This window comes from Myodes glareolus, chromosome X, assembly GCF_982192425.1.
Source record: "Myodes glareolus chromosome X, mMyoGla1.1, whole genome shotgun sequence".
Lineage (NCBI taxonomy): Eukaryota > Metazoa > Chordata > Mammalia > Rodentia > Cricetidae > Myodes > Myodes glareolus.
The window spans coordinates 97,507,887-97,529,361 of NC_142053.1; the positions used below are offsets into that span (position 1 = coordinate 97,507,887).

The window sequence follows — 21,475 nt, forward strand, 5'->3', positions numbered from 1 at the left end:
GGCGCTCCAGTCTGTTTGGACTCTCACCTTCCCTGGACCTGGAGGGAGGGGGGAGGAACTTGAACTTCCCACAGGGCAGGAAACCCTGACTGCTCTAGGGGATGGAGAGGGAGGAGGAGAGGGAGTGGGGGGAGTGGGAGGGTGGTGGGAGGAGGGGCTGAAATGGAAACTTTTATAATTTAATAATAAAAAAAATAAAATAAAAAAAATAAATGTAGCCCTCACAGGCTCATATATTTGAATGCTTAGTCACCTGGGAACAGAACTGTTTGAAAGGATCAGGAGGATTAGGTGGCCTTTCTAGGGTAGGTGTGGCCTTGTTGGAGGAAGTATGTCACTAGCGGTTGGGCTTTGAGGTTTCAAAAGCCCATGCTAGGCCCAGTTTCTCTCTCTCTCTCTCTCTCTCTCTCTGTGTGTGTGTGTGTGTGTGTGTGTGTGTGTGTGTGTGTGTGTGTGTCTGTCTGTCTGTCTGTCTCTATCTCTTTCGGCCTGTGGATCAGGTTATATAGTTCTCGGCTGCTTTGCCAGCATGAACATGCCTGCACGCCACCATGCTCCCCACCATGATGATAATGGACTAAGCCTCTGAAATTGGAAGCAAGCACCCATTTAAAAGCTTTCTTTTATAAGAGTTTATAAGAGTTGCCTTGGTTATGGTGTCTCTACAAAGCAATAGAACAGTGACTAAACAGAAGTTGATACTGGGAGTGGGGCATTGCTGTGACAGGCCTGACCATGCTGCTTATTAGCAGGATATATAAGACTTTAGAACTTTGGACTAGCAAAGCAGTTGGATGCTTTCAGTGCTGGCCTTAATGGGCTGCCCTAGCAGGAGCAGGAAAAAACAATGCTGAGGGCAATTTGAACTGCGGGGCCCAGCTCAAGAAGTTTCTGAGGGGAAGAATATTATCAAGTGACCCTGATACTAGACTGTTCTTGTGATATTTTTTACAAAGAATGTGGCCGCTTTCTTTCCTTGTACTACAATTCTGCTAGAAGCTAAACTGAAGAATTTTGGATTAATGGAACTGGCTGGGACCTAAAGATTTTGGGATGGCAGCATGTGTAGAATGTATAAGCCTATATAAGCTGGTAAAATTTTGTTTGAGGCTGGTTCCCTTTTCTGTATTAGTCAGAACCAGTTACATATTAGAATTAAAGAGCTTTTCCCTTATTAATCTCTAAGTGTGAGGAAGTTATTCGCTTTACCACAAGTTAGGCTTCCTATTGTGGTGATAAAACACCACGACTCAAAAGCAACTTGGGGAGGAAAGGGTTTATGTGGCTTACACTTTCACATCACAGTCCATCATTAAAGGAAGTCAGTGCAGGGACCTGAAGGCAGGAGCTTATGCAGAGGCCATGGACGAGTGTTGCTCACTGGCTAGCTCTCCATGGCTTGGCTAGCCTGCTTTCTTATAGCATACAGACCAACAGCCCACGGGTGGTGATGTAAGATTCCCCTCTGTATGCTATGAATATGTTTTATTACCATTGGTTAATAAAGAAGCTGTTTTGACCTATGCCAGGGCAGAATATAGTCAGGTTATAAGAGATAGAGAAAGACAGTAGGTGGAGTCGAGGAGACGCCATGTAGCTGCCAAAAGAGACAGACACTGTACTGTACCCTAACCAGTAAGCAACAGCCTCATGCCAATACACAGATTAATAGAATTAGGTTAATTTAAGATGTAAGAGTTAATATAAAGCCTGAGCTGAGGCCAAGCAGTGTTGTAATTAATATAGTTTCTGTGTGATTATTTGTGTCTGGGCAGCCGGGAAATGAAGGAGCAGTCTCTGTTTACAGGGTGCTCTTATCCACAGTGGAATGTACCCTCCCACATTAATTAAGAAAATGCCCATCAGACTTGTCGACAAGTCAATATTATGGAGACATTTTCTCAAATACAGTTCCCTCTTCCCAGAAAGGCTGAGGTTTTTGACGAGCTCACAAAACACAACCAGGATAATGTTAGTCTTACCCTGTCAACACTGTAACATGACACACAGTTTTTAGTAGTCAGATTCTTTGGTACTGGATATTCAGCCAACTCTCCCCACACACTGAGCTATATTCCCATCACTCTTTTTACTTTTTATTTTGAAACCGGGTCTCACTGCATTGACCAGGCCTGTCTTGAACTCACTCATTAGCCTAAGCAGTTATTAACCCTATGATTGTCCTTTCTTTAGCCTCCCAAGTATCCAGCACTGCAGGCCTGCACCACAGGGCCAAGCTCAGCCTTAGATTACTAACATGCATATGAATAGAGTCTCTAAACTGCAAGGAGAAGAGGCTAAATCTCAAGTATGTTTAAATTCCTACCTGGTTCTACATTTGGTGCCACATTACACAAGCGCTTCACAGATTTGCTCGTCAACCCTATTCCATAAAATGATAGGCCTGTGCTTTTTATTATAAACATTTCTCCATGTTATGCTTCGATTATCCATATCGATCCATACACATCATTAAAACAGACGAAATTAAGAAAAGGATAGCTTTCCAAATAGATTAGGTTGAAAATTAAGCACAACTTTTTTAAAGAACGGGGTCTCACACTGTAGCCAGGCTGGCTTCTAATTCTTGGCAATCCTCCTGTCTCAGCCTCCTGAGAAGTGGGTTTCTAGGTGTAAGCCATCACATCTAACTAATAAGTGCTAGTTCTTAGGCAAAATGAGAAGATCACGGAGTGTTACTAGAACATTCTCCAAGGAAAAAATAGGTTTTCTGTTTATTCAAAATCTGCAAAAATTAACAAAGAATGGGAAAACCCTGAGAAGGAGCAAGTGAAACAAGGGAAGAGTCTCCATCAGGGGTTAACATTTGTTTCCATCTCCACCAGTCAGAAATCAGGAGTGAGGACCTGATGGCATACACCTGTAATCCCAACACTAGGGAAGCAGAAGGAGAAGGATCTACCTCATTCTCCTCAGCAATATAAAAATGTAGAGGTCGGGCTGCATTACCTGGGACTGCCGTGAAAGAAAAGGAAAGGGAGTGAGGGACAAAGGAAAGGAAAAGAAAAATTATCCCAGTGTGAGCTTTAGATGACTCGGATTTCTTAAACAATTTGTGTGAAGGACGTCTGTCCTCGCCCTCACACCAGATTTCTATGGTAGAAGCGGACTTGACAACACAACTACGTGAATTTTGCCTTTCCTGCCTAGCTGAACTGCTTGTCCGGTGCTTTCCGAGGCATTATTACATCAGTTAAGTCTCGGTCACACATTCACGTCACTATCAGTGACATTTTCCCTATTTTACAAGAGAGCAAAAGAAAGCCATGAGTGACTCGGGGTCACGAAGATTACATGCTGAATGGCAGAGCCACTGCTTTGCCTTAGATCTGAGGTTGTGGTGGGGAGAATGATCAAGGAGAGTGAGCACACAATCTTCTCTCTCACCCATTTTCCTCTCAAATTCCCTTCAGCTTCTAATCATTTAGGCTGTTGTGAAGGACATAAGTTTGATGTCAGAAGGAAATTGCAGTCTTGGACACGCCATAGGGGCTGGCTAATCTCGAACATGTATTATTATTTGTGCTCTCTGGGACTCAGCTGCCATGGTATTACTTACAACATAAAGATGGAATCACGGTACCGATTATTCAGTTTTATAGTTATCCAGAATTTTTGGACTGCAGCTGTAGCTTGAAGGGATGGAGACAGGGGAAGGAAAACAGAATTTTTTTTTTATTTTTTCTTTTTGTCTGTTCCTTTTTAGACAAGGTCATATACAGCCCAGTCTGCTGTTAATTCCCTATGGAGCTAAGGATGACTTGGAATTCCTGATCCTTTGCCTCTATCTGCCATGTGCTGGTATCCCAGGTATGCCAGCCTGCCCAGATAAAAGGGAGAAAATAAATCGGTGAAAGTTTAGAATAAATATTTAGGGTATGGAATTAAGATAGGTTGAGCTAGAGTCTTACATTTAGGACCCTTTTCTGGTCTCCCAGAGGACATATGAGATATGAGTGGTTTTTGAAAATTCAAACCACATTTTGACTTTTCACTTTTGTTTTGGTGAAAGCAATGAAGTTGTGGGATACACACAGTTGTCAGAACCACAGTAAAAAGAAGAGCAAGGTTCTTCATGTACCTCTTGCTCCAGTTAGTCTGAAATGACTGAATTCTGATCCCTACTGTGCTGCTAAACAAATAATTTGCTGTCCTGTTGGAATCTGAGCCACAACTGTGCTAAAGTTCAGACGTGGTCAGGATTTTTTTTTTTAATGGTTCAACATAGTGAGGTCAGTGGCTTTTTTACTGACTTCTACAACTAAGGAAATCCTTACCCATATAATTGATTTAATTAATGCCTATCACAGTTTTGACAGAGGTTGGTCTAGTTCCTTAACATTTGCCTATTCTGCCTGTCTCCTATTCTATTCCAGGATATTAAAAAATAGTGACTTATCTACAAAGTTATCTATTCTTGGCAAGTGTAGCTCCCCTATAAGCAGTACTCATCTGGAATAGCAAGCTCTGATGTCTGAGTGAAGTAGAGGAAATTGCGCTTTAATAGCAAATGTAGTAAAAGTATATAAACAGACATATAAAAGTATATAAACACATATGGGTGAGTGAGGTAGAATAGAGCTAAGTAAATTAGTGAAAATAGATGGGATGTTACAAAATAGTGTGACATTTGGGAAAGGGACAAAAAGAGATTGGGAACAGTATCAGTTTTGGAAAAGAGAGATAGCATGATAGCTTATAAAATAATTCCTGTGACCCGCCTTTTTGGTAAGGTATCTTGTAACCTAGCCTGGCCTTGATTTTGCTAATCAAGACCTAGAACTCCGTTCTGATCCTCCTCCCTGTACCCCCCAAGTGCTTCCACTAAATCGCAAAGGCTTCCACCAAATCGCAAAGCTCACTTTAGTGATTTTATTTTCAATCAGGTTGTTAAAAAAACAAGTTACGCCATGGTATGGAATACATAGAATGCATAGCATAGAGCTGCTTTTAGAAAATATTTTAAAATATACATGACTATGTAGCATATAATTATTATACATAAAAATGCAAGTATAATGAGCAGACACCAGATTCAGGTTGTTTTGAAAACTATTTCTCACTGTAGGTCCAGACCAAAGTTTGAACCGCCTCTAGAATACTCGCCTCCAAAGGACCTAGGCAAGGTAAATTCAAGGTCAAGTGCAAATCCCAGTTTGCTCCCAACCTAGCTAGTCCTTGGAGGTTAATAGAGAGAGCGGAAATGGCGTGTAGGGGAGGGCATACTCCAGTGGAGCCAAAGAAAAAAAAGCAAGGGAGATTCAGGGCTGGAGGTGCCGGGTGCTTTTTTCTTGGTTGGTCAAACTGAAGCACTTGGAGACAACGATTTGGAATGTTTTCCTTAAATAATTAAGCCGAAATAACTTTCGCGTTTCTTGTCCCTAGTTTACAGAGGTGAAGGATTCGCGAAACTCCTGCAGCTGGTGGCACCCTGAATCGATCCCAGTAGAGGTGCTTATTATCATAAACAGGGGCTGAGCGCGCGGGGCGTGGGAAGCGCGGGAAAGAAAGGACGGGGTCGTCACCAGGCGACTCAGATTGCGATCTGCACAGCCTACCAGAGATGGAACAGGCGGTTCTGCACTTGGGGTGGCTTCTGCCCTCACAAGCCTCAGGGCCCGGTCTGCAGGGAGTGTTCTGGGGTGCTCTCGGCCAATAGGCAACGCCCGCCTCCGCCCTCGCTCAACCTTAGCCGGGCTAAAAGCAGACACTTCTCCCGCCCCCAGCCATGTGACCCACCGCGCCGCCCCCCGCCCCCCCGCCGTAAAGCAGATCCCGCCCCTTTGACGTCTCACTGTCCTAGACAGGCTTGCCGCCGGGTCTCCTTCTGTGGTTCCTCATTGGCCATCCGGGAAGACAGCGCCCCCTTTGCCGCCCCCCCCAGCCTCAGGGAATGCGGGCCGGGGCGGGGCCTGAGCCGGAGGGGCGGGGCGACGCTGCCGGGCGCGGGTAAAGGGGCTGCCTAGGAGCCGCGCGAGTCTCCAGCAGAAGCGCGCTGCTTCACCCTCTGCTCTCCCTACTCCGCCCTCCGCAGCCCTCTACAGTCACCCCGGAGACCGGTCGTGTTAAACTCTCCGACCTGAAGCTGACTGACTTCCATGGCAGCCGCGAAGAAAGCAGTTTTGGGGCCATTGGTGGGAGCAGTGGACCAGGGTACCAGCTCAACACGTTTCTTGGTGAGCCGGGGTGACATCTCAACCCCTGAACTGGGACGCTAGTTGGAGGAGGAAAGGCGGGGTACAGCTTTCTCAGTCCGAGCTTCTTGCTCTCCTGGGCCCTCGACTGCTGGGGCGAGGAAAGGAGGCCAAAGAGGGGACCTACCATGCTGGGATTGCCCAGTCCTGTCCTGAGGGGGACCTTGGCCTCCCAAGACCCCCGCAGCCGAGTTGAACAGTCTCAGCTTTGATGGTGGAGCCAGGTCACATACCAATGGGGAGATTCTTTCCCCAAAGAGAATACTCTTAGAGCATCCCCACAGAGCCACCGGGGTACGGTAGGGGAGAGGTGGTCACACTGACACTGCAGCGATCTTCCCCAGGAGCATTTGGCCTGCTAGGCGCAGGACGTCCTTGGATGGAGGGAAAGCTGTGTCACGGCTGTGGGAACCCTACAGAGTGTCCTTTGGAGCGATAGAACGAATAAAGTATTAGCGTGATGATGCATTGTCATCCTCTCCCACAGAGGAAAGACTACTGAGGGGGTGGCAGAACAAATTAGGAAGCAGACAGATTGCAGTTATTTTGCTGTAATCGTTCTTGTTTCTAAAGCTTAAAGTTTCAATTCTGATACTTTGCCCATTACCAACAAATATTGTCCACTCTGCTTGACTGTGCGATGCGACAGGGTAATTCTGTTCAGTAAGTAAGCACGACTAGAATTTTACCATAAAGAGGCGCTGTTTAAGTATCACTCTGCTGATTAGTTTTGCAGTTAGAAAGGTTAGCTTTTTTTCTTTTTTCTCTTCCTTCCTTTTCTTTTCTTTTCTTTTCTTTTCTTTTCTTTTTGGTTTTTGAGATGGCATCTGCCTGTGTACCCCATGATCCTCCTGCCTCAGCCTGGCTAGTGCTGGGATTCCAGGCATGGGCCACTGGCTCCCTCACAGCTAGGAAACTTGCTCTTGAAGTGATCTAGCACTCAGTTCCGTGAGATCATTTCAAAGTAGTTTAAGTAAATAGAGTGTCCGTAAAAGCCCATGCTTCAGTGGACATTTGACTAACCTGAAAAGTTGAGGTAAATATTTAGTGATTTATTACCCCCTTTATTTCTTTATCAAACATATTTTTTTCCTCAATTATTTATTTACTTTGTGCCCTTAGGGGTTGATGTCCTTACCTGTAGCCTGGTAGACAGGCACTCTACCGTAAGCTACACCCTCAGTTCTTCCTGCATATATAAAATGTGTGTGTGTATAATATGTATGTTGTGTGTTTTGTTCAGTTGACACTGCATTGTGTTGTGATTATGAGAAGTCTGTTTTCTAAACTGAGAAACTTTCAGTCCACTTTCAATTTAAATCTTGCTTAGTGACTTCACCCTGATTCTAGTACTCAACCACTGTTTCACATCTGCATTTTTAATCTTTTGATTGTATAAAGTAGGTTTCATTTTGTCTTATATTCATATAAATGTTTATATAACCCAGAATCACAAATCAGAAAGTCTGTATAACAGGATTTGATTAACATGACCTACAAAATGCTTATCATTTTCTAAGCTTAATAAGACCGTTAAAACATGTAGACTGAATAACTAGATTGATTTTTTTAAAAATGTATTTATTTTATGTGTGTGGGTATTTTGTCCACATGTATGCCTATGAGCCATATATGTGTCTACTGCCTGAAGAGACCAGAAGAGAGTGTCAGATCTCCTGAGTTATAGACAGCTGTCAATCACCATGTGAGTGTTGGCAACCAAATGAAGGTCCTTTGGAAGAGCAACTATCTCAGCTGCTAAGCCATCTCTCCGTCCACTGATTATCTTGAAATAATATCATGCTGTGTAGCTCAGGCTGTTCATGAACCACGTGGCATAGGGTAGTCTGAAACTCACAGTCATTCTTCCTCAGCTTCACAAGTCCTACAATTATGAGCACAAGCCACCACAATCGGTCATGTGGGTTGAATTTTAAAGGCACATTTGAGCATCTTCACACTTCGGGCCGGAGAGATGGCTCGGTGGATAAGGGTGCTTGCTGCCAGTCCTAATGATCTGATCTTGATCCCTGGAGCCTACATGGATTAAGAAACAGCTCTCACAAGTTGTCTGTCCTCTCACCTCCACGTGTATGCTGTGGCACGCACACACACCACACAAAGAAATAGACGGAATAAATCATTTTAAAAGATTTGTCACACTAATGGCTGCAAAGGCCAGACAGGTTGAAGCGGGATGGGGGGAGCAACACACTGGCAAGAGTGTACTAGGCCAAGGAGACAGCTATATCTGCTAACCAGGAACAAGCTCACTGATGCCAGATCTTCCTTTTTTTTTTTTAAATAAAAGCTGATGCTTTAGGATCTTTGGCAAGACAATCCTGCTTTCTTCTTACCTTTCCAGTTCTTAAGTGGTAATAACTACTAACTCAAAAGTATTGGGGGAAGCCAAGCCAAGTATGATAATTGTTCCCAAATTTGTATAGCCTTTGCCCTATATTGAATGTGAGTAAAGTATTTTATAACTATAGAGGTTTTCTTCTTAGGAGCCTACCTGAATGAGTTTGCCTTCATGTAAGTTTGCCTTGAACTACCTATGTAGTTCAAACAGTCTTTTTCTTTATGTACTGCAGGCTGTTTCTGGTCTTTCATGTCTTGTTACTTAAAGGCATCTATTTACATTGATAGAGAAAGAGTTTATCAAGTTCATAATGCTATCCTCATATAATGTTAACACCAACCACAGAAACCCTGCCAGGCAGTGGTGTCACACACTTTTAATCCTAGCATTCCGGAGGCAGAGGTAGTCTGATCTCTTGAGCCAACCTGGTCTACAGAGTGATTTCCAGGACAGCCAGGGCTACACAGAGAAACCCTGTCTTGAAAAACAAAAAACCATAACAACAAACAAGGGGCGGTGGTGGCACAGGCCTTTAATCCCAGCACTCGGGAGGAAGAAGCAGGTGAATCCCTGTGAGTTAAAGGCCAGCCTGGTCTACACGAGCTAGTTTCAGGAGAGCTAGAACTGTTATGCAGGGAAATCCTGTCTCAAAAAAACCAAAAAAAAAAATCCCGCATATCTAAACAAACAAACAGCTGGGTGGTGGCGCATGCCTTTAATCTCAGCACTCGGGAGGCAGAGGCAGGCAGATCTTTGTGAGTTTGAGGCCAACCTGGTCTACAAGAGCGAGTTCCAGGAGAGGCTCCAAAGCTACAGAGAAACCCTGTCTTAAAAAACCAAAAAAAAATCAAAAATTAAAACAAAACAAAAACAAACAAACAAAAGTTATGTTTCATACTGAATGTTGCTCATTGGTAGAGCACCTACCTAGAATATGTAAGGCCCTAGCAAGATACCTGGTACTGAAAACAATATTTGACTGTAGTTATTGGGTACTCTATGAGTACTATAATAATGTTCAATTTCAGAAGATTACTCCCTGCTGAGAAGAAGTTAATTTACAGTCAGATGTGGTTTCTTATACTTTTTATTTTGTTTTAGATTTATTTTTATTTGTGTGTGTGTGTGTGCACGTGCGCACGTGTGTGTGTGTGTGTGTGTGTGTGTGTGTGTGTGTGTGTGTGTATTTCACATGTATATGTTTCCCTTTGGGCGACAATGAGACCCTTGGAGCCGGAGTCCTAGGCATTTGTGAGCTACACGATACAGGAGCTTGAAACTGGAAGTTGGGTCTTCTGGAAGAACCCCCAAGCCATCTCCCCAGTCATGGCGATGCACACTTGTAAATGCCAGGAGGATTGTTGAGCATTCCCTGGGCTACCAGGTTCTAAGTCAACCTGAGCTACATAGGGAGACCATGTCTTAGGAAACAAAAGTAAATAAATAATAAATGACTAAAAATAAATGTTAGTCTATAACATTATCTGTTCTGTAAGAAACAACTGTGAAATAATGCTTCAAAGGCCAAGTGGGTAACTTGGAAACCTTGGGAATGGTTTAGCAAGATAGTGTTTCCTTTGGTTGTAAAACCATTCCTGGGGAATGCAGATAGCTGACTTGTTGAATAAGTGCTTCGGTCACAAGGTGATTCCTGGGACTTGTTCCTATATTACTCTTCCACGTTGTAATGACGACACAAAGATAATGGTTTACCTTCTTAGATAAGGGTGCAGTGTGTAGGAACTGTTATAGGAAGCACGGGAAGGTAAAGATATTTACACAGTCTCATTAGTCTTGATTTAATTTGCATATTTAATTTATTGGAGGCCAATAACCTCCTTAGCTCTCTCTTTTTCTTTTTCTATGAGCAAAACCTTTATTTCTGCTCTTTCATCCAATGTGAATCCCCCTTCCTCTGTGCCTGTGTCTGTTCCTTACGGTTCTATTCAGCCTGTAAATAGCAGTTCAGTAGCCAGTCATCTCTTTCGTTTTCCTCAAACCCTGAACCACAGCTTTCTCTTCCACTAACAGGTCTATTTAGTTATTTTTGTGGTGCCGAGGGTCAAATGCAGGGCCTCATACATGCCAAACAAGCACTAAACCACTGAGTCCCTCACCCCAACCCTGGATGCTTCTTTCTTTACTACTCCCAATGGCTCTTTTTTTTTGCCTGTGTTTGTAATTCTATACCTACTGTATTGAAAGAAGCTGCCTTCCAAGCCCTGTTCATTCTTGTATTCCTTAAAAATTTTCAGTCATCAGTGTAGAAAATAAACATGTGTTTTGCTGTCCTCCCTACAGGGAAACAATAGCCTTCCTGGCTGTTATGTAGATTTTCATATTTCTTTAATACATCAGCTGACTTTTAATTCTGGTTTTCTTTTCTTTGTCAATAATGTGTAAACTTTGTCTGTCTCTCTCTGGTTTGAGACAAAGATCATGTCTCACTTTATAGCCTAGACTGCAGTATAGCCAAACTTGCAGTAATCCTCCTGTTTGTGCCTCCGGATGTTTGGATTACAGATGGGATGCCACACCAAGCAAACAAAACAAAACAAAAAACTCAATTCAGATTGGATTGATTTCTTTGATTTTAGTAGTAGAGCTTCCATTTTATTTACATTATTTTTCAAGTATAGGTGTTTTGCTTGCACGCATGTATATGTGTACAAATTGTGTGCATACAGTGTCGAAGGATGCCACAAGTCCCTTGAAACCAGAGTTACAGTTGGTTGTAACCCATTATCTGGGTGCTAGGACTCGAATCAGGGTCCTCTAGAAGAGCAACACGTGTTCTGAACCACTGAGCCATCTCTCACATGGAAGTCAGAGGACAACGTATGTGAGTTACTTTGCTGCTTATCTGTTTGTTTTTTAAAAATTATTTATTTTTATTTTATGCACATTAGTATTTTGCCATGGGTGTTAGGTCCCCAGGAACTGGAATTAAGGATAGTTGTGAGCTGCCACGTGGGTATGGGAATTGAACTCAGGTCCTCTGGAAGAACAACCAGTGCTCTTAACCACTGAGCCATCTCTTCAGCCCCCATATTAGTTTTTTTTTTTTTTTGAGAGAGAGAGAGGTTTTTCTATACAGGCCTGGCTGTCCAGGAACTCTGTAGAGCAGACTGGCCTTGGCTTCAGAGATTCTCCATAGTTCTGGGTTTAAAGGCATGCGCCACCACCATCTTACTTGAGAACCACTTCTTTTTTTTCTCCTTATAGGTCTGGAGACTTGAACTCAAGTCATCGGGTTTGGTAGCACACACCTTTGCCCACCGAGACTTTGCTTCCACCCCCATGTTTATTTCTTCGTCAGATTGTCAAAGGATTAAGTTTTGGGCTCCTCCGCAGATGTTTTGTACTAGAGGAAAATTCCCAGCTTGTCTGCTAGGAAAGTGAACTTGTGTTGGCACACAGGCTGCAGAGTAGGAACTTCTTGGAAAGAGAATTAGTGTAACAGGTTTTAAGGAGGGGCAATTTCTTTGTGAGAAAAATGTTTCAGTCTAGGCAGTCAACTTCCTTCTCTACCTGGTAACTTAATGTTTTCCATTAAGTCAAATGTTTACAAAAAAGGTTTGGAGAATGTTGGGGCTTGCAGTATGTCAAGACAGCATTGAAGACTTTCCTAGGCTCATGTCATTTGATGAGATTTAGATAGGACTCAGGGAAGCCGCCTTTACCTGGTTGATGAGATCCCGGCTGAGGATTTGAGGATCGGGGCCCAAGGTCACATAATAACTGGTAGAACAAGAATCCAAGTCCAAGTCTCTTACACTCTGAGGCAGCTTATACTAACTACTGCCTGGAGAATAGAGAAGAGAAGAGAAATTCAGGAAGGACCCAGCCAGTCAACTTCCAATTTATAAGATTATAGCCATACGTGGATGTTCATGAAGGAAAATATATTCTTACAAATTGCTTTCACAATGCATGAATAAATACTGCTTTGCATAAGTACTTCGGGTTATGATAACTTGGTGAGTCAGGTTCAGTGGGCCTTGGGCAGGGCTCAGGTGTGTCATCGTGGATAATGGTTGTGTAATCATTTTGTTCCAACAGCTAGCGAATATGAAGAATGACAGGAATTGTAGTTCTTTGCTTACTTTGGCAGGAAACATTGCTGTGGCCCCTGTTGTCTCTTTACACTTAGAGATTTAGAGATCTCAGAAAGCTTATGGATAGATTTCGCCTCCCCCTCCCTCCTTCCTTCCTTCCCTTCTTCCCCCCTCTCTTTTTTCCTTTTTTTCCTTCTTATTCAACACATCTTTTTTTTTTTGTTTTCTTGAGACAGTCTTACCACTGGAGCCCATGCTGGCCTGGAACTCACTGTGTAGCCTAGGCTGGCCACAAACGTATGGCTTTCTTCCTGCTTCTCCTTCCTAAGTGCTGATATTACCGGAATGAACCTCCATGCCCAGCTTTTAAGAGCTTTCGAGTTTTGTACTTGAAGGCCTGAGCCATCTCTTGTTTTCTTCCCTAAAGGCACACAATAGTTGTTTGCTGTACATGAACAAGTGCATGAACCAACATGAGCATCCAGGGACTGAAACGTGTTGACTGAATGAGAAATTTGGGAAATTTCAAATTTGGCCACTATATGTTAGATGTCTGCATATGTGCCGAAATAAAATTTTTGTGGCACTGGGGACCAAGCACTGGGCTTGTAAATGCCACATAGGACCTAAGCTGCAGAGCTATGTGCTTTGCTTTACATATTTGTTGTTGCTGTTTGAGATGATATTCAGCATCCAGGCTGCCCTCAGACTTGCATGTAGCCAAGGATGATGCCTGATCCACCTCTCTCCACTTCCCAAGTGCTAGGATTGTAGATGTGTGCCACCACAGCTAGCGTACAATTGCATTACACTTTTATTACACACACACACACACACACACACACACACACACACACACAGAGAGAGAGAGAGAGAGAGAGAGAGAGAGAGAGAGACAGAGGGACAGAGAGACAGAGACAGAGAGAGACAGAGACAGAGAGAATGTGTGCACCTGCGAAAGTTCATCGCCTTGTTTCATCATGTGGATCCTAAACTCAGATGTCCGGCCTGGAATCATGGACCTTTAGACCTGAGCCATCGTGTCAGCACAGTTTCACTTAAAAATACTTAGGTTTTATTTTACACGTATGGGTCTTTTGCCTGTACTGTATGTCTGTGTACCACGTGTCTGCCTGCTGCCCACAGAGGTCAGAAGAGGGCATCAGATCCCCTGGAACTGGAGTTAGGGAAAGTTGGTGCGTTGTTGGTGCTGGGGCTTGAACTCTGTCCCTCTAGTAGAGCAGGTGCTCTTAACCACTGAGCCATTTCTCCGGTTCCTGGTTCTCTTTTTAAGACTTTATTTTACTTTTGTATGCATGTATCTGTATATGTGTGTCTGTGTGCATGTATAAACACATGTGTGCTGGTGCCTATAGAGGCCAGAAGAGGATGACAGGTCACGTGGAGCTGGAGTTACCCTATGTGAATACTGGAATTAAAACTCTGGTTCTCATGGTTGGAGACCAAGCGCTCTTAGTTACTGAGACTTCTCTCTAGGCCCCAGTTTCATTCAAAATGTTTTAAAATTACATTTTATTTGGTGGGGGAGTGTCTTTGTGTGTTTATCTCTTTGTGTATGAAGGTCAGGGGACAACTTGCCAGGGTTGGTTCTTTCCTTCCAGTATGTAAGTCCCAGGAATTGAACTCAGGTTCCCTGGCTTAGCAGAAAATGCCTGCCTGTACCTGATGACAGTTCTCACTGGCCCCTACAATTTCTTTTTCTTTCTTTCTTTTTATTTTTTTGTGACAGGGTTTCCCTGTGGTGTTGTAGCCTGTGCTGGAACTAGCTCTTATAGACCAAGCTGGTCTCGAACTCACAAAGATACATCTGCCACTGTCTCCCAAGTGCTGGGATTAAAGGCATGCACTACCACTGCCCAGCCCCAGCTTTTTTTTTTTTTTAAGATTTATTTATTGTATATACAATGTTCCTCCTGCATGTACACCTTCATACCAGAAGAGGGCACCAGATCGCATTACAGATGGTTGTGAGCCACCATGTGGTTTCTGGGAACTGAACTCAGAACCTCTGGAAGCGCTGCCAGTGCTCTTAACCACTGAGCCATCTCTCCAGCCTCCTACAATTTCATTTGTAGCAAGTGATGTGATGGTATATGTCTGTCATCTTGTGATACCAAGGCAAAAGGATTGCAAGTTAGAGGCCAGCTTGGGCTATGCAACCAGACTTTGTCTAAAAAAAAGAACTAAGGGCAGAAAGAAAGAAAAAGAGCGAGAGCGAGAGCGAGAGCGAGAGAGAGAGAGAGAGAGAGAGAGAGAGAGAAAAGGATCCTAATTTATGTGCTGTTTCTGTGGCCTTAAGCCATTAAACCTTTCCTTGTCAGTTTTGCAATATAGTGAATTTGTGGCTAGTATTTTTATTGTGGGCTATCCAAGTTTGTGTAAATATGTAAAATGGTTTTCTCATTCCATTTAGTATTTTATTTTAACATAGGCTGGCCTCAAACTGACCATGTAGTTGAGGATGATCTTGAGCTGCTAATCCACCTGCTCTGTTGGCCCAGGCCAATTGTTCATTTCTGGCTGCCCATACCTTGAAATAATCACACAGAAACTATATTATTTGCAATACTGTTTGGCCAATAACTTAAGCGTATTTCTGACTCACTCTTATATCTTAAATTAACCCATTTGTATTAATCCGTGTGTCGCTACGCAGCCGTGGCTTACTAGCAAGGTTCTGTCTGGTGTCTGTGTCTGGTGGGACTACATGGCTTCTGCTTGACTCCGCCTACTCTCTCCTCCTCTATCTGCTTGGAACTCCTGCCATGCTCTATTCTCCTAAGCTACTGGTTGAAACAACTTTATTCATTAACCAATAAAAGCAACACATAGACAGAAGGACTTCCCACACCATTCCCCCTTTTCTGTTTAAATAAAAAAGGAAGGTTCTTAACTTTAACATAGTAAAATTACATATAACAAAACAGGTATTAAGCAAGAATTACAGTTATAATATTTATATCTACTTTATCTTTTATCATAACTAAGGAAGGAAAACTATAATTATAACTATCTATTCTTCAACTCTATGAAAGACTCTAGAAGAATATAATATTACTTAAGTGTACCGGAAGTGCATTGTAAGCAACTTCCAAAACTCTAGAATTGACAGAGACATCTTGCTGCCTGGACAGTCACTCAAAGTTCTTCTATAACATGAGTTTCCAGTCTTCAGCCTACAGGCCCATAGTATCCAGCAGAAACAGGACACAGAAGAAAGCAACTGGTGGACTTTGCCATTACACGGCAAAACAGATCTTCAGATTTCCTGTTTCATTTTCTTAGAGACCTACGCTGAACTATTATCTGACTTTATTTGTGCAGGTATACCCATGATGCCTCCAAACCCGATAGTGGGATTGTAGTTATATGCCACCACACCCAGCCTACATTCATGAATAATTTCTTATCACATAGTAAATTTTAGAGTACCATAAAAGAGTAGGCTGGTGGAAGGGGTGTGTGGGCAGGAAAATGAATGTGCATACTTATGATGGTATGGCTAAATTAGTCATAGATGACAGAGGCAAAGCTGCAGGGCACTTAGGAAAGCAAGCACGTAATCTTTTTGAGTCTTTGCAAGTCAGGGAATACATACACCAATATGTTTCAGCAGATTATTGTAAAACTTTTAAAATCACAATTTTAATTCTGTGGTTAACAACTCCGAAATTGAGAGACGATTTAGTTGTAGAGGTAGAATAGAGATCTGTAACTTTTTAAAAAAGTTTTTGAGATTGAGTCTTACATAGTCCAACCCTTTGAATTTGCTGTAGCCAAGACTTGCTTTGAACTCAAGAGCCTCCTGCCACCATGCCTAATGTTAGGATTACAAGTGTGTGCTACACTGCTCAGCTCAGATCTTGTCCCATCTGATTCTGCTTTTAGCATTTCTAGTAATGCAGTTGGCAGAATAAAAAGGTAGAAGCAGGAGTAACAAATATAGTGCTGGAAACAGCCATTGGATATATACTATATCTGCACTATGCTGAAGTCTTTTCTAAATTGACTTTTATTTTTATGTTCATGAGTTCAGGCTAGCCTTAGACTTACTCTGTAGCTGCAGATAACCTCAAAGTTCTGAGTCTCCTGGCTTTGTTGCCTGAATCTAGAGTTTATAGATATGTACTACCGTTCCTGGTTTATTCCATGTGGGGCATTGCATATGGGGCTTTATGCATTGTTAGCAAACATTCTGCCACCCCAGCTCCATCCCCAGCCTATGCACTAACTTTAGTTTTTTTCTGTGCTCTCTTTCCTTTTTACTTTAAAAAAATTATCTACAGATGGTGGTGGTACATGGCTTTAATCCCAGCATTTGGGAGGCAGAGGCAGGTGGATCTCTGTGAGTTCCAGACCAGCCTGGTCGACAAGAGCTAGTGCCAGGACAGGCTCCAAAGCTACACAGACCAACCCTGTCTTGAAAGCAAAAACAACAAAAAAGAGAAAGACAAACAAACAAAAATTATGTATATTGGTGTATGGCCTGCATGTATGACACCTGCCTGGTGTCCGAGGAGGCCAGAAGATGGCATCAGATCCCCTGGAGCTGGAATTGGAGAGGATTGTGAGCTACCTTGTGGGTACTGGAAACCAAACTGTTCTTCTGAAAGAGCAGCCTCTGCTCTTAACCACTGAGCCATCTCTTCAGCCCCGTATCCTTACTTCAATAATGGAAATAAAGATCAGGACCCAAGCAAATAAATGATTTACCACTGACTTATACCTATAGCCTCTTCAGAACAAAATCCAGAATTGAGACACGATGCCTAGAGATAAATGATTTGTTTGTGGTTGGTTTGGGACAGGGTCTCATTTAGCCCAGGATGGCCTTAAATACATATGTAGTCAAAAATGACCTTGAATTCCTGATTCTTTTGACTCTACTTACTAAGTTCTGAGATTTTAGATACAAGCAACCAACCATATCTGACCATTTCATTTCATTTTTGGTATTTATGTATTTCATTCATTTATTTTTGTTTGTTTAGAGACAGGGTCTCACTGTTCTCAGTATATAATCCAGGCTGGTCAAATTCAATAGAATTGTGCTTTAACCTCCCAAGACCTGGGTTACAGGTTTACAGATATGATCCTCCATGCCTAGCTTTAGGTTATTTTTATTCAGACTTTTTTTTTAAACAAAGTATCTTAGTGTATAGTACACCTTAGATTGGCCTAAAATTCTCAGGCTCCATGTGCTGGAATTAAATCATGTGCCACCATGACCACCTATTCTCAGATGGAAAATTCGTGAGGCTCAGAAAAAAATGAAAACCAAACAGCTGACGTGGGCAGGGCTGGAGCATAACGTCTCCAAGCCTTGTGTGCCTCCAGGCCCTATGCTTTTTTAAGGCCTCTGAATTATGCCAAACCTGAAGTTCTTGTCTGCTTCTCTGGTGCACAGGAAATTCTGGGAATATATATTTCTTTAAACGGATGACCTGAAATAGGAACAACTGGCTGCTGGGCATCCTTACCCTGAGCCAGAGCAACATCTTCAATGAGCATTGTTTAGACTGAAACCTGCAATCTGGCTCCATTTTTTCCTGTCCTGCAACTGTTGCACTTACCCTCCTTGTCTTGTAAATGCTGTCTACACATGCTAACCTGCCATGTGCTATGTTTTTTCTGGATGCTTTACCTTTCCCTGTTGCAGCCTCAGTACTTAGATTTCAAGTCTCTCAGTACCAACTGCTGCTGCTTTCCCAATGGAACCCTCCACGTGTCATACTTATGATTACTATAGGGACAATATAGTGGTTTTCTTAGATTAAGCTTTGTCCCCCCACACACACTTCCACCATAGCGATAGAGAGCATTGTGTCCTCTCGCCCACCTGGACACCCCACTCACATGTACTTTCTGCCCCACATGACGACATTTCTGCTCAACCAGATTAGAGGTTAACTCTCCTGGGATCTCTTACCACTCCCACATGTCTGGATGAGATGTGTCTTTTTCTCTTCATAGTCATAGCAATGCTATGTGAGAAGATTTCTCTTTATCACTGTGATGGAATAGATGGTAAAAAATAATAATTGTTTGCATGATGTCAGAGTAGGAAAGGACTGTGCCTTAGGGTTACTATTGCTGTGATTAAATACCTAATCAAAGCAACTTGAGGAGGAAAGGGTTTATTCAGCTTGTGCTTCCATATCACAGTTCATCATCAAAGGAAGTCAGAATAGGAGCTCAAGCAGGGCAGGAACCTGGAGACAGGAGCGGGGATGCAGAGGCTATGGATGGGTGCTGCTCACTGGCTTGCTCCTCATGACTTGCTCAGCCTGCTTTCTTATAGAACTCAGGACCACCAGCCCAGGGATGGCCCCATCCACAATGGGCTGGACCCTTCCCCATCAATCACTAATCTAGAAAATTCCCTACAGGCTCCACAGCAGCAGATGTTATGGAGGCATTTTCTCAATTGAGGCTCCCTACCCCCTGATTACTCTGGCTTGTGTCAAGTTGATGTAAGTCTAGCCAGCATACCCTGAAGTGGTACTGAAAAATCTGATCCTTAACTGTTTGTCCATATTGCCCAGTGTGGCTCTCACCTGGTAAATATGAGTGCAGTGTATTGGAGCCATGGGTTTCAGTTGGTAATGTCTTCTGTCATCCATCTTAAAACTGTCGTAACTTCATTTTCTGGAGAAATTGAAGATGGAAGTTGAAGTTCAGATAGGATTTGCGGGTAGGTTCTAATCTGCAGGCTCAGCTGGAGGCTTGTGTCGTTCCTTCTGAACTCCTGAAGGCTCCTAGAGAAGCAATAGCGTTGTTTGAAAATGCTGCCCCCCCCCAATTGCCAGTGTTTCTTCTTACTCCCATAACCTCATTGTGCTTTGGTTTTCTTTGTTTTTTTGGAGACAGGGTCTCCTGAAGCCCAGACTGTCCTCAAACTCATTCATTTTCTTGCCTCATCCTTTCAAGTACCAGTATGAAAGGTGGGATTACAGGTTTGACAATGGCTTCTGAAGTCAGTTTGGGGAAAACCCAGTAACAATCTGGTGTGGGATAATTGTCTGTATTCTGTCAATCATGTTTTAAATAAATGCTGATTGGCCAGGCTGGAAGTATAGGCAGGAAAACCAGACAGAAAGTAGAGGTGGAGCAAAGAGAACAGGAGTATTCTGGGAAGCAGGAAGCTCCCTCTGCCACTCCTGCCCAGACCACCTAAGAAGCAGGATGTAACCTGCCTCGCTGAGAAAGGTACCGAGCCGTGTGGCTAACATCGATAAGAATAATGGGTTAACATAAGCTACAAGAGCTAATAAGTAGCCTGAGCTAATGGGCCAATCAGTTTTTATAACTTATGGAGGTCTCTGTGTGATTTTCTTTGGGGCTAAATGGCTGTGGGAACTGGGCAGACATAAACCCCAACAAGCAGGCCCCTTCATGTTACACAATCAGGCAGCCTTCCTGACAATGGGTCATTTATGTGCAGTTAGTTATTTTCTACCATAGATTTCCTTAAGACTATTCACGTGAGCATTGACCTATGTGAGCAATAATGACTGTAGACCTCCTAGCCTTATGTGACTATTGGTCATTTTTATTTTTTCTTATTATTTCTTTCCCTCCCTTTGATTTGAGGTAGAGTCTCACTCTGTAGTCTGTGGTGGTCTGGTTCTCACTATGTGTTTGAGGCTGTCCTCAAATTTATGCCACTCTTCCGACTTCAGCCCTGTCATGACCATGCTGAGCTTAAAAAGAGGTATCTTCGTCATTTCTTTTTGCATGTGTGTGATGTGTACATTGTGTGCATGTAAGTGCAGGGGAGCCCGTGCCCATGCATACACATGCAGAGGCAGGAAGAGCACATGTACCTTGCTCTATTGCTTTCCACTTTATTCCTTTCAGACAAAGTCTCTGAGATGGAAACTTGTCATTTTGACTGGGATGACCAACCAGTGAGCTCTAGGATATGCCAGTCTTCACCACCAATGCTGATGTTATAGGCACATGAAGTCATGCTTGGCTTTTAATATGAGTACTGTTTTGCTAATTTGGGTTCTCAATTTGCACACCAAGTACTGTTACACACCTCGCCATCTCCCCAGCCATTTTTCCTACTACATTTTAGAAAGATGATTTTATTGAGCTATTTTCCCAGTCTTCTCCAATCTGTAGGAAGGCTCTCACATTATAACCTAGACTGGCCTGGAACCTTAACTTGTAGTTGAGGCTAGCTTCAAACTTGTGGCTAGTCTTCCTGTTTTAGCCTTTCAAGTCCTGGAATTACAGGTATACGTTACCATACCTAGCTCCTATCCCACTATTTCTGTTTGTTTGTTTGTTACTTACTTTGAAACAGGATCTTAGTGGGTAGCTCTAGCTGGCCTGGTACCCACTATGTAGACCAGGCCGATCCCAAACTCAAAAGAGGTCTACCTGCCTGTGCCTCCCAAGTGCTGGGATTAAAGGTATGTATCACCATGCCTGGCTATTGATTTATTCAGACAGGGTCTCATGTAGCGAAGTCTGCCCTTGAGCTCTTGATTTTTCTGCTCCTACCTCCTAAGTCCTGGAATTGTAGGTTTCTAAGTATATACCACTACATTTAGATTTAGACAGTTTTGGATATCAAACCCAACCTTTATATCATGCTTGACAAATACTCTACCACATAAGTTACATCTCCCTAGCACTATACCTTCTCATTTTATCCATCATTTCCTTTGTTTCCTCCTTTTTGTTTGTTTGAGATGTTTATTTATTTCTTATGTTCCCCTGACTGACCGGTAACTCATTATCTAGATATCTAAGACCAAGCTACCCTCAAACTTGTAGTAGCCATTTCCCTGCCATTGATTTCCAGT

At 42.9% G+C, this 21,475-nt stretch overlaps 2 protein-coding genes across 6 annotated transcripts in view; one reads left to right on the forward strand and one right to left on the reverse strand.

The window, feature by feature from the left end:
* Positions 1-5,667, reverse strand: part of Tasl (TLR adaptor interacting with endolysosomal SLC15A4) — a 116,627-nt gene extending 110,960 nt beyond the window's left edge. The window contains exon 1 of the mRNA XM_085684522.2: positions 5,580-5,667. The gene's annotated coding sequence lies outside the window, so the exon portion shown is untranslated. The remainder of the gene's footprint in view (positions 1-5,579) is intronic.
* A 292-nt stretch (positions 5,668-5,959) lies between these two features.
* Positions 5,960-21,475, forward strand: part of Gk (glycerol kinase) — an 80,346-nt gene continuing 64,830 nt past the window's right edge. For 2 of the 5 annotated variants that reach the window (XM_085684721.2, XM_085684720.2), the window contains exon 1: positions 5,962-6,197. In XM_085684721.2, coding sequence (XP_085540847.1) covers positions 6,120-6,197 — 78 coding nt within the window. In that variant the 5' untranslated portion in view covers positions 5,962-6,119. Of the gene's footprint in view, positions 6,198-21,475 lie in introns of all 5 variants that reach the window. The other 3 variants (XM_085684719.2, XM_048449774.3, XM_048449776.3) reach the window with 3 other exon arrangements.